Genomic DNA, 14,001 nt, shown 5'->3' on the forward strand with positions numbered 1-14,001 from the left:
AGACAAATATTTACTAACTTGCCTATGTGGTGATTTCCCAGTGTGAAGTGGCATTGTTAACCAATTTATCTGCAATAATCTGACCTGTTTAAACGCTCCGGGGATCAGGGGTTTGAAAGCCAATGCTGATAAGAAAGGTGAGGAAAGAGAAAAGAAAGAAGCTAATGGAGAAGGGAAACTGAAGGCAGCATGTGGAGGTCAGTACAGGGGAGCCATGCACGGAAAAGGGGGGACAGCGGGGAGCAAAGTGAGGTAATGAGAGAGACAGGGATGAAAACGTGCTGCTGGGCCGTGGTGCTGCTCTGCTGCTCGGCAGGGAACATCAAAACAGAGACAGACACACTGACAGACAGAGACAGGTGTAATCCAACACACCATTTCCAGAGTTGTTATTGTTGGGTGAACAGTTTTTCTGCTTAGTCGCCTGTCGGGACTCTTTCATCCAGGGAAAGATCTGCTTGGCCAAGGCTGGATTAGGTGGCAGTGAGGAGGAGGAAGATGTGGAGGAGGATGTGGAGGAGGAGGAGTTGGAGGACTTATTGGGGCCTGATTTAGTGACAGTGGAGGACCCAGCACTGCCCCCCGGCTGCTGAGCACCGGTATTGCCGTTGCTCGGATTGGGGGGAAGCGGTGGGGACACCTGGGATCCCGGGTGATGCTCGGGTGGCAGGCTGGGCCGCATGCAGCTGCCATTCATCTCCTTGGTTTTGGCTAGCTGCTGCTGTTGGTGGCCACCATTACCACCCAGCGACTGTAAAGAGCAGGCCGACCGCTGGTAGGAATCCACGTCCAGATGGGTCGTAGACTGGAACGCCGGCTGGTGGTGGGACACTGGGACCGGGGCATCGTAACCTCCGAAGCCATTGGCGGCTGCTGCTGCCGCCGCTGCCGCCGCCGCCCCCTGCACCTGGTAAGAGGTGTAGCCACCGAAAAGCGTCGAGGAGTTGTCGTAGTACGTCGTTTTCTGCATTTCTGAGAGAAGTGGCGGCCTCTTCTTGTGCTCCGGTCCTTGTTGAGAGCCACTGCCGGAAGACCATTTGGCACCGGGGGTCACGTGACGGTGTCTCTCCAACGGCCCCCTGCAATCTGACCTAAAAGGTTACGGGAGACAGAATAAAGAAATGAGAGAGATAAATCCATCTTCCGCCGATGAAAGGCGCCATGACATGAATAGAAACCGCTGCTTTTCTTTCCTCACCACACACCCTCCCCCCTCCATTACCCCTCCATCACCCCGCCCTCCCGAGCGCAACGCGCGGCCTGCAGATGTTCCGGTGTAGGGGGCACAAGGAGGGCAAAACGTGATCTGTCCTCGCACATGCACACACACACACACACGATCCCAGGCGCACACACAAGCACACGCAATGGCGTCCAGTGTCTCCCAGTATCTTCAAAATATTTGGTATATTTTGAAGATACTTGATTTATTATTATTATTATCATTATCATTATCATTATCATTATCATTATCATTATCATTATCATTATTATTATCATTATTATTATTATTATTATTATTATTATTATTATTATCGCTAACAAGGGAACCCTGGATGAAGACTCCGCCTCCGGTGTTTGAATTACAAATTAAAAAATAAAATCTATTGTATTTTCATTATAACACTTAAAAGGTGAGACATTAATATTTATTCAAAGCTAATTTCGTTCAGGGGGATTACGTGTGTATCAGCGTGTCTGGTGTTATTCCGGTTGAACGTGACATTTTAGTTGTGTAATGGCGGCGGTGAATGTGGCCTTTCCTTTGTGACTGATGTAGGTAGCCTATTTCTGTCAACCCCTGCCTTCCACGTATGATTTAAAGTATTCCGTCTGCTCTGCTGTTACCTCACTTATAGCAGAGAAGCCTGTCACACTGCTGAATCACATGCGACAGGGTATGCATAGGATTGTATTGGTGCAGCAGATGAGATGAAGCACTTGGAAACATAAATAATAAATAATAATAAGAAATAATGGATATCACAAACAGTTGGGGATATTTTCTAATGAATTACTTCTGTAGAAAAATGTGTTTCTAGGATGTGGGTAGTACTCAAGAACGCCTCACTATTGTAGAGTGAATCATTTTTTTGGGAATGTATCTTGTTGACTATACTCTGATCGAAATACGGTTTGTGTTGGAGAATAGTGCTGATGGCAGCCGACGTCTACTCGCCTGGATCACGGTAAGAGATGTGTGGGAACAGAAACCGGAGAGAAAAGGGGATACAGAGAAGAAAGGGGGGAACCGTGTGTTCAGACAAAAGAGACAAAAATAGATAGATAGATAGATAGATAGATAGATAGATAGATAGATAGATAGATAGATAGATAGATAGATAGAAAGAAAAGAAAAGACGAAAGAAAGAAAGAAAGAAAGAAAGAGAGAGAGAGAGAAAGAAGCTCCACGAGCCAGTGATCCATTAGGGTCGCTCGGCCAGAGTGTGCTATCATGGCCCCTTCAGGGAAAAGAGAGAGACAACAGCAACATGAGCCCTGGTAGACTCCCTATCTGCGCTGAGGCGGGGTGGGCCTGTGGTCGAGGCCCGGCTGACAGGCGCGAGAGAGCACCTGGCATTCATTTCTCTTTTGCAGATAAAACGTTTAACGGGGAAGAAGAAGAGAAGAAGCGAGAGGGAAGCGGATCAAACCGAACCACTGCACTCGCTATGTGCTTTGCAGCTGCCGGTTCATCACACATCAGTTATTATGAATTAAATCCACGGATCACACAGAGCGTACGATTCTATTCTTCAAATATTTGCAATTAGCAACCCGTTTGGTAATACGGGCGCATTAAATCGACTCTGTATCGTTGTGAGGATAAACAGTGAATAGAAAGAAAAGGCCACGACAGAGTCCATGTGACCCACTTAAGCTATTAGATCATACAGGAAATGACGCCGATGTATTGGGTTAAAATTGTGCTACTTTGTGATACAGGAAAAATAATAGTGATTGAGACGATGCATGCTAGCACACGACCGAAAAGATACATGCATCTACAACTACATGACCCATGTGTTTACACAGGCACGCTAAAAAGGGAAATAAACGGAACGCAGCGCGGTAAGGTTTCATTATATATGTGTGTGTGTGTCTGCGTGCGTGTGTATAAATAAATATTCTTTTGTATATATATTCCTTTTTAGACAATCCAGCCCTGGACCAGCTCTCGGCACGTCACACATGTCATCCATTTATCTTTCTGCTAGACAAGCCGGAATCCTAATTATTTACTCTGAGGAATTGTCCCAGGGAGAGAGAGAGAGACAGAGAGAGTGAGCGAGAGAGAGAGGGGGAGAGAGAGAGAGAGAGAGAGAGAGAGAGAGAGAGAGAGAGAGAGAGAGAGAGGCAGTGGCAGTGAGTGTAGGAGGAATATGTTATTAAATCATATCGCTGTTTCGCCATTAAACGGGACACGTAATGTCTCTGCCCCTGGCTTGTAGGTCTACAGCTTAATACAATCACCAACTTTACTAGACGCCTCCCTGTATAATCCACTTATACCCACACAGAAACAGCCACCCAAACAAAAACACCGGAGACACACACACACACACACGCACACGCGCACAACACACACACACACACAGAGGAGGGGTCTGCCTGAGTGTCCAGTGTCTGTGTTTTATCCTGGGATATAAAGTTACAAATGGCGCCTGCCATGAAGAGCTGTGCAGGCAGAGTAAGAGAAAGAGAGAATGCATTAACTTGGACTCAACGTATTCCTCATCCCATTAACAGAGAGGGGTGTCTACAAACAAGGGACCGGCCTGATCAGCTAGATGCTGCTCATCTGTTCATGGCCTCCGTTTAAGATAGAGACGCCACCCGGGGCCTCTATGTATGAATTAAAATATAATATCGAAATATATTTGGTAAGAATTAAAATAAATGTCAGATATTAGCGAAATAATAACGCGGAGACCGTTGGGAAGGAAAAAATATAAACACCAGGGACAAGTGGATCATCCATAACGGAAAAATGGTTGGCCAGTGCTTTGTAAATAAATAGCCATTAGTGAGGAGGAGGAATGGGCAGGATATGAGGAGGGAAGAGAAGGGAAGGAAACGGAAAGAGATGGGAGGAAGGGGGCTGTTTGCGGCGGTTACAGCAGCTTCAAGCATTGTGAACTCTTCTTGAACCGAGATTCAAGTCATACGGGCCATAAATCACCGAGCCAGCCACTCCGCCGTTCACAACCTGCACGGCGGTCAAACACACTGCATATCTGGGTAGTTGCTCGAGCTCGGGCAGCGCCGCCTGGGCCGCCCGCCGGTGGCCGGTGATGCTCCTTACCTTCCTCAGCCCCGGTGGTCCCGGTCCAGTCCGGCGCGGACACAGTAACACCGCATCACAGATTAGTCCTCGCGCACGTTCACTAGGTAATCAATAACAATAATAAATAAATAAAAATCACGAATCTGGTCGCTTTCTCTGTGTTTTCTTCTCTCCTCCTCCTCCTTTCTTCTTCTTCTCCTCTCCGGTACAACAGCGAGCCTCGCGCTCTGTCTCCACACCAGCTCGGTAGCTCGCGACCACCGCCACCACAACAACAACACCACCTCCTGCCAGCAGCAGCAGCAGCAGCAGCAGCGCACCGAGCTGCGCTAGGGCGGCGTACCGGACGCGGTGTGGCATGAACGGCGGGCCGAGGAGCGGGGAAGCCGGCGGGAGTCGAGGCTGAAGAATAGGAAAACTGGCGGAATTCGCGCGTCGGTTTCGGCGTATGTAGGCTACAAGGCAGGCAAGCTAGCGCACGAGCTGAACGCGCTTACCGGGGAGCCTGCCTGCTGCTGCTGCCTGCTCACCCCCCACCCCACCCCCCCATCCCCCGCCACCCACCTCCCTCCACCACCACCCTCCGCCCCAGCACCAGCTCTGCCTGCACCGCCACTGGGCGATAACAATGGCCTCAAATTTCTCCCCTTTTTAGCCTCTGTCGTTCACACAGCCAGCCAGCCGACGAGCGCGTCAGTCAGACATCAGCAGACCCAAGTGAGGCGCGGGTTCGCCATGAAATGTCACCCCATTGCATTTCTACATGCTTGCTCGTCCTTTCTTCCCTTCTCCCCTGTCTCCCCGGATCTCCTGCCCCCCTCTCTCTGTCTCCCTCCTTCCCCTCGGTGTTTCGGCTCTGTGTTGCCGCCTCGCCTCGCCTCGGTCTCGGCTTTAGAGGTGTTTATGTTTCACGGTAGAAGCAGTGGTGGTAGGAACACACCGGTATTCTGAGTTACTGACAACAGGCCGCACAGATCACAGATCACCATCAACCACCTCAGCGCCATTCACACATTATGATCATGTCACCGACTGCTGGAGCAACAGACTAGTATTCACCATTGGCATATAGATCTTTAACTTCTCTCTTTGGCTATTTTCAGCAAAATGCCTTAATTTTGACACACAGCTATATAAGACAATAGTACTTTTCATGGTTCATCCTTGAAAAAACAGAAATGTACCAAGAAAATAATTAATCCACAGTGTTGCTGTTTTTGTACTATGGATACTTACAGGTATAAGTAGTCCTACATATGAATATTCTGCCTCTACATTTCAACCTGTTAGTGTTTAGTTTAGTAGAGTTTAGTTCCAATTAAAACGATCCAACATTAGGCAACAATACAAAGCAAAACTGTTGTGGCGTAATTAATCTCTAATAACAACATTATAAAGAGACTTTGAAGAAGATGTTTCTGTTATCTTAAGTTCCTTCGTGTCTCTCATAGCTGCCCCAGTGATTCAGTCTTATATTGTCTGTAAGGCTGTTTTATGACTTTAACCAGACACTGTTGACTGTCGATGGGCACACACAGATTTGTTTTGGATCTATCTATCTATCTATCTATCTACATATCTATCTATCTATCTATCTATCTCTCTTGCTCTCTCACCACCTCGCCCCCCCCCCCCCCCCCCCCCCAACACACACATCCAACATGACTCCTCCATGTCTCCGAGCAAAAACAGAATTGTGCACCATATTGTTTAAGTTTCAACACCTTGTGACACCCCCCCCCCCCTCCCCCTCCCACACACCCTTCCACCCCCAGGCTGCATCCAAGGTAAGTAAAAGGAAAATGGACAGGGGTGGGGTGGGGGCCGCAGTGCAAAGAAGCTGTAGTGGTAAAAGGTACACAGACCATTGAGAGACCAAAGGCAAATTCGACCAAAATTGGGAAAATAAAGACAAGAAGCACCTTTAGCAGAGCTCTAACACTGCTTAAAGTGTGTGTGCCTTCAAACCCATGGGCCAGGTTATGGAACAAGCTCAATGTGTTCCCACTCCTGCCACTGATTTGACTTAAAACCCCCACGAGGTAAAAATTATCAAAATAATCTTGAAGAAGAGAGGCAAAGAAGCTTTACTTTATGTTTAGAGATTGAAAAAAATAAAAGGTGACAAAATGCTCATAAACATACACAGAGAGGTGAGACCACAGTGGGAATAAAAGTATGAAGATGTCTTTAGCAACTCTCTCTCTCTCTCTCTCCCTCTCTCTCTCTCTCTCTCTCTCTCTCTCTCTCTCTCTCTCTCTCTCTCTCTCCCTCCTTCTTCTCTCGATACTTCTCGCTCACCCACTTCCCCCTCTCTCTATTTTTATTATTCAGGACGTTACCCCTGTCGTTTATGGCTACGCAAGATTTATGAGTTCTCTCGCACCCAGCAGAGAACGTGTGTGTGTGTCTGTCTGTGTGTGTGCGTGGGTGTGTGTGTGTGTGTAAACAGCCCAACTTTAAAACAGATAGCATTGGCTGTGGGCTGCTGAAGTGAGAGGATGAGCTCCGTGCAGGTGGAAGGTGGGAGCCAGAAATGTGTCCGTGTGCAACTTTCCTTTCAAAGCGGCTTTATGGCGAACTGAGGAATCTGCTAACTGCTGCTCAAACCGTGATTACTTATTAACCAAAGCACTAATCGGCTGTTTTGTGTTTTTTGTCACTGGGCAGCAGAGTGGGAAGAAGAGTGCGTGTGAAGAAGACCTTTGGATTTAGGCGTATGGAGCGACTTGCAAAGACGCAGTGGAGCACTTCTTCCTTATTTGTCTTGGATGTCGGACGCGCATGGACGCGGCTCCGCGCTGCACGCTGCTGAGGCGCGGATATTGCGTTTCGGGCGTGAACCTCCTGCCTCACAGAACCGTGGAGAGAGATCCTCTTTCCAAAATAAGCGTTTTTCCTCTTTTAACCGCGCAGGACTTCAGGCGTGTAGGCCTGGGAGGATGACATTAAGGAATTTCCTCTGGGATTGTAGACATTCCCGCACACAGTTTCACTTATGTGTGGCTGCAAATGTTGCTTGAATACATATTAGCGCAAACAGCTGGATTATGATGATCCTCCTCCTCCTCATTTTGCACATTTATAATTGCGTTTTATTTATGAGAGCGTCGCTGCTGCCAATGTTTTTGATTCCATGGCTTTCACTCCTGCAGTGTTAACATCAGTGTGACCGTTTGTGTTATTAATCCAACTAATGCTGCTTTAATTAGTGTCTTATAAAATGATAAGCAGAGCCGCACCTCCTGCACGGCGAAGCGACAATGAGAGGCGGGAACACACTGCCCTTCATACCTACACACCGGATTACATTACATTAACATGAGCCATAGCGTAATATTGTATTCCACACACACACATACACCCACACACACATACACACAGAGTACAAATGCATTTCATTCAGTCAAATCAGTAATTTCCACCAAATTTCACTGGGGGAAATATATATAATTTAAAACAAATCTTCATCTATAAAACATGTCCTTTCTCCCCATCAGCCACAAGTCTGAGCTTTGCCGGAGGCTACATGATGAAATTGTATCGTGTGAAATGTCCAATACAGCATATTATTGATTTGCAATGTAATTAATAGCGTGACGTAATGCTATTACATTTCTAATGCAATTAAACAATTTATTTCCAGTCCTTAAGCCATTTTTTGTGACGACGTCTGATGAGATAGACGTGAGCGTTGCAAGTCACCTTCTCTACAAAATATAAACTCCAGCTAATTAAATAAATTTAAAAAGAAAATATTTCCTGATTTGTTTTTCCTATTTCATCACTGCCTTTTTAATAGACACTGTTTTGTCGTGGAATTTACAGAAATCGCCAAATCCATGTGTGTGTGGGTGTGTGTGTGTGTGTGAGAGAGAGAGAGTGTGTGTGCGCGTGTGAGTGAGAGAGAGAGAGAGAGAGGGAGAGAAATAAACGTTGAATTGACTCACCGAGAGAGTTTCTCTTATTTTTTGTTGTATTGACAGATGAAAAATGCTTCCAGAAATCTCCTAGGAACTGCAGAATGAAGGAAGAAAAGAGGAAGGGAAGGGGAGAGGGCGTGAAGAAGAGAAATGTGGAAATAAAGAGAGATATGCACATTAAACAAAGGTCAAATCTGATAAAGAACACAGAGCTCTTACAGTTCTAATCGAACCTGTTAGAGGACAGCAGCCGCCGCTGACAGCTATCAGTGACCTTAAATTATTCCCGGTGAAATTCCGGAATAAATATAATAAGAGCAGAGAGACAGGGGAGGGGTGGAGAGGATCTTAGATCTTATTGATTTTCATGATCATATTACAGATGCTATCATTTCCATGCTTTTCTCCGGGTTTTACATACGGGAGGGTGAAATCTGATCTGACTTGCTCGCTGTGTAGAAGGTTTATAAAATTAGCGAGAGAAAACGCGGTTCCTTTCCATTAGTAAGAGAGAGAGAGAAAGAGAGAAAGAGAGAGAGAGTGAGAGGGAGAGAGGGGTAACTAAAACTAAAATGCACATTTATAAAAAATGGAAATGGAAACGGTGTCTATAAGCATAACGACGACACGCTACAAATGAACAAAACAATAAAAAAGAGAACACGGCCTCATACAAACTACAATAAATAAGAATCGATCTTTCAAACATCTTACTAACACTCTACTAAATATTGTAATAAAACATCACTTGCACCCTGCTGGGAAAAATAAATTCGATATAGATTTAGAAAACAGAAAACTATCCCTGGGACGCTTGAATGTACAGACGCCATACAGCTGCCAGAATGTGAAACCTCCACGTGGATTTAAAAGCGATACATTTCCGGGCAATAGCAAACATTCACAAATCTTAAACTGGTCTACAAAAACCTCACAGTGTGATGTTACAGCGCCAAACGGCCCGAACACCATATAAATGAGAGGCAAACGGGAAGGAGAAGCGGCCCCATAAGGCGAACAGCTGTTTCCCAGCGGCTGTGCATCCACGCACACAACTATAAATAACCTCAGCATTATTCACAAAATACAACACGCAGCTCGGGCAAATCCAGTGTGAGGGCCCGGGCACTCTCATCCGGAGCGGCCAGAGAGAGAGAGAGAGGAGTCGAGCGGCAACGGGAGCAGCCGAACGCCTCCCGTGTTGTATAAGCGGAAAATCCATCCACCGCTGTGCTGGTGCACATAGTGGTGTAAAGGTTAGCTGTATACTGGTGTAAGAGTATCCAGAGCATCCAGAGGCAGAGAGCAGCTCTCCCTGTTGTTGTTGCTGTTGTTGCATAAAGTGCCGGAATAAAATAGTTGGCGCACTCTGCTTCTGTGTTTCTGCTCCTGACAGCTTCTCCCAAACACATAAATCAAAGCAAGGATTCCCCGACCTCCCCGCACAACCATCCTACACCACCACCACCACCACCACCAGCATTACTGCTACTGCAGCAATAAACTTATTTATTCTCCCAGTCAAAGCACTCACGCACAGCTCTGGCTGCCTTCCATCCCCACAGCAGCACCGACCGGGGTTTCCTCCCTGCGTCCCCCCCTCAGCCCGCGGGGTTACTGGCAAATTTTGGAGCCACGGAGCAGGAGTGGACTAGTCTAAAGTTGCCCAGAAAGTGATGCAGAGGCCGACTAGCTTAGCCAGCTAGCCTGTGGGCCGAAACAAAAGAGGGAGGCCGCCTCCACAGCTCCAGAACAGCTGATGAGCCAGTTTTGGAGTGGAAGGGGAGGCTGAGAGCATGGGGGCATTTCGGAGGGAATCAGGCTCCTGCTGGAACTGAAGTGTCCCCAATCCAAACCAAACAATGCAGAATCGTGCTTTCCTCGGGTAGAAAGGAACAAAATTACTGGTAACAGCGAGAGCAGCAGCATTAGTGTTGCTGCACTGCATGGAAGCAGCAAAGGGTGTGTGGGAGCATAATTGAACAAAATGCATATTAAGTGGGTGAACAGCTGGTTCAGGCTCCAGGGGGATGGATGGATGGATGGACGGATGGATGGATGTTGTAGCTACACTGCTGCAGTTTTGCTCCAAAGTCTCCCAAACTTTATCATGCCTCTGCTCTGTTATCTGTGCCTGGGCTGGTGGTGCTGTCACTGGCTTGCCTCAGTCCGTAACACACACATGAGCACATCACCGCTTCACTATGCATGCTGTAATGTTATTAAGGTTTACTTGGGGTTATGACACAGCTTTGGTGTTTGATTCCGGGTGATTTCACAGGTAATATGTGAAAATTAAAGGCCTGCAACAATTTCAGAGCATTAATAATAGTATTAAATATTTATTGACTTCTTTAAAAGTTCTTTCTTCTTCCTCAAAAGTATCTAGTAATACTACATGGAGTTCACACAGCAGAGCAGCACACAAGTCTCCAAAACTGACCTTTCACCCAGAAGAGCAATAACTCAGTGCTTAATGATCAACCAGCAGGGAAAGTGCTCCAGAATTCCCTTTTAATGTATTATTTTATGGTTTAATCCATAACCCTGTAACCTCTTCACCCAGACAGGATTTAGAGGCTCTGGACGACCTGGTTTAACTTTAAAACCCCAAACCCCTTTACTGCTGTTAATGTGGAACTGCAGCTGCTTGGTTACAGTTAAGAAAACATTATCACCTTATAGGCACTTAATGTAACCCCGCAATGCCTCCACAGCAAAATAACTACATTTATAGGAGCAAAGGAACCAGTGTCAAAAGAAGATTACGTGATAATTATACTGCATTTACTTATTTAAAAGACTGTTTGATATTAAGAGCATTTAAGAGTGTTCATTTTATTTAGTTTAGTTTGAACCACAAAATAAAATATGACATCAATCTTTATAAATTAGCTTTGTTCCTTGTGGTCAAATAGTTTCCTGTAGTTACATTTCTTCACAAAATAAGTTCACTCTTAAATGTGCAAAAAAACATTCATACTGAAAACAATTGTTGCTACAAACATTAAAAACATTATGTTGAAGATATTTGCACAATATTTTGAATGTATGTTGAGAATGTTCACTGTGAAAATGTTGTTTTCCTGCAGTTATTAAGAATAATGACAACTGATCAAAACAAGTTGAAGGCTACACAGTGATCATGCTCTGTTAGATCAAAAATGGATGCTGACTTGCTTCATAGTAGGAACGATAGGAAGGGAACGCACACACTCTCTCTCTGTTGAAACCTGCATGTCAGCTATTTCTATACGAAACTAAGGGTCACCCTAATGGCCCAGTCCATGATTGGTGTGTAGCACTGCTTCTTCATTGGATCCACATGGTTCACATAATGGAAGCATGAAAACAAGTGAGAGAGCTCCAGGTCTCATGGACTACAGCTGCAACACCAGCCTTACGGGCTATGTTAGCCTGGCTAGAATGTACAAAAAATTACATCACTTGTGGGCCTACTATGAGTTATTTTTATTTGATTTAGAAATGTTGATCTTTGTAAAATATAAAGATCACAATTTTCGGAAAAAAGGATGGAAATGGGACTTCCGGGTTCCCCAAATGAAGATAACCCAGACTGTCCACTGAGTGGTGCTGCTGCTGCCGCTGTCGACTAGCGTTGACTGAAACGCACAGCACCAAAGCGAACACAGTCAGAGCATATTAGCATGCATGTGAACCCTTAGATTATACAGCCTTAAATACAGAGAATTGATTTCTAAAAAGTTTTTTAATGCGACTTTAATCACTAAATCAAAGTTATTCTACTCAGAGTAACAGTTATGTGATTAGAAAATTGTTCTATTGAGGGAGTGTGCTACCCTGACATGGAGACTCGCCTCACACTGTGACTGTGCAGCATGTGCACCCGGACTACAGCAGTATCTATCCATGTATGACAAAATCCAACTCTGTCAACTTTACCCATTTTCGTGTCTCAGATTTTTGACCTTTTAGGCCCGCCATCACCAGCCATCACCAGCCATCACCAGCCATCACCAGTCACCACCAGCCATCATCATGAGCCTAATGATCAGTCAGTGTCCCTGCTCTTTTCTTTCGAAAAGGAGCTTTTCATCAGCTCCATTCTGTTATTTCCGTCGCCTTAAAGTGTAATGAAGTTGAACGGCCATCCAGCATGATCACCCCACACCACTGACACGGCCACACCAAATGGGCAAGTGACGACAAATCTCGCTCTGCAACACATTTCATCTCTTCCACTCCTACTCTGGCTGGATGACACACAAGTTTCAACACTTTTTTTCAGAACGCAGATATGTTGTGCAGAGAGAAAGAGAGAGAGCGAGAGAGAGAGAGAGAGAGAGAGGGAGAGACATATGATCTCCCATGTCCCCCTGGCATATGCTCCTCCTGTAAAGGGTTTATGGCTTGTTGGACATGGTGACTTTCTGAACACTGACTGCTTGTGTGTACTTGTGTAAATTATACATAAAACCGTCTGTTCACTCATCCTTGTGAAAAATCGAGAATTTGTATACAAATCTGTTGCTCCTAGCCGAAGCTGTGGGCCTGAGCACAAAAGCTGTGTTTGTCCCGTTCAGGCCACAGGCAGAAGCTGAAAATGTCTTTGCTAAAGTCTTGGTCTAGGACACTGAAAGCAAACTTGCTTCACTCGCAAACAGATTTCACATCCAGTTTCTGGCTATGCAACCACTGTGATTATAAGACTAAGATACAAAATCTCTTTTTGTGAGACATGATGCCATGATGCTTTTGTATGGCTCAGTTTGAAAGCTGCCACCAAATACCTTATAACATGTGATCATGTGTTGCATTGTGTTATCTTAGGCTACATTATCTCAACTTATCTTTTTGATTGAGCCACCATTTATTTCCAATATCTAGCCTCTTCTCTCTTGCTGCAGGCAGGGTCACCCATCTGCCTGAATTACTCACCCCTGTGTCACCAATAGTCCTGAACCAGAAACTCCTGCCATCAGCTCCTTCCTTTGACAGAGAGTTAATCTTTATCAGAGATGCTAATCTTTAACCTCCAACTCAAAGGAAGCCCTGACACCAGGAGAGAGAGAGAGAGAGAGGTGGGAGGTGGGGGGGTAAAGGATGGGTGTGTTGGGAGGGTAAGCAGAAGGGAAGTGGGGTGGGGGTCAATTTGCCCTTTCTGCTCTCAGACCACGAAAAGTGCCAAGCTCACCAAGTCTGTCAGGAATTCGGAGAACTGCAGCGTGTGTGTGTGTGTGTGTGTGTGTGTGTGTGTGTGTGTGTGTGTGTGTGTGTGTGTGTGTGTCAGACTGAAGATGGAAGACAGTGGGTAGGAACAGAAAATGTTTGAGCTTGAATTTCTGGCTCTGCTGTGTTAAGTTATTAAAATAAAGCAGATAACAATAATATATATATTGCATGTTGAAACATTTGAGGTTACCTTGAGACAAGATGGAAAAGATGCTTGTAACATCTAATGTTTCTGAATATTAAATGCTTTTAGGTAAAGCGGTTAATTTGATTGCTCTTCTACTTAGACGACTACTTGAGGATGCAGCAATCATGTGCTAACCTGCATTATCAAACTCTGCGTCATGGGCAGGAAATACATTGATGATATTGTGACATTCTTTGTTGAAATTAATAAGATCAAATTACATAAACACACAGATATGGGATGCAGGTTATCTACAAAGTGTAAACTGTGTATGCCGTACTGTATGCCATTACTGACAACAATGTTTTGTACAAAAAATACTACAAGTTGACAGAAATCGGTATATATGCACGCATGCAGCTCTCACACTCATACTCACAGAGTACTAT

General features: G+C 45.4%; 1 protein-coding gene across 5 annotated transcripts in view; it reads right to left on the minus strand.

Moving 5' to 3' along the window:
• Positions 1-14,001, minus strand: part of hoxb3a (homeobox B3a) — a 51,544-nt gene that overhangs the window by 6,143 nt on the left and 31,400 nt on the right. For 2 of the 5 annotated variants that reach the window (XM_076143008.1, XM_076143010.1), the window contains 2 exons: positions 8,239-8,305; positions 376-1,091 (listed from right to left, as the gene is read on the minus strand). In XM_076143008.1, the coding sequence (XP_075999123.1) occupies positions 376-970 (595 nt within the window). In that variant the 5' untranslated portion in view covers positions 971-1,091; positions 8,239-8,305. Of the gene's footprint in view, positions 1-375; positions 1,092-4,306; positions 4,562-8,238; positions 8,306-9,749; positions 9,824-14,001 lie in introns of those variants that run through there. The other 3 variants (XM_076143009.1, XM_076143011.1, XM_076143012.1) reach the window with 3 other exon arrangements.

The sequence above is a fragment of the Genypterus blacodes genome, unplaced genomic scaffold, assembly GCF_046128005.1.
Source record: "Genypterus blacodes isolate CSIRO-AG114 ecotype Tasmania unplaced genomic scaffold, CSIRO-AGI_Gbla_v1 ptg000022l_1, whole genome shotgun sequence".
NCBI classification, from domain to species: domain Eukaryota; kingdom Metazoa; phylum Chordata; class Actinopteri; order Ophidiiformes; family Ophidiidae; genus Genypterus; species Genypterus blacodes.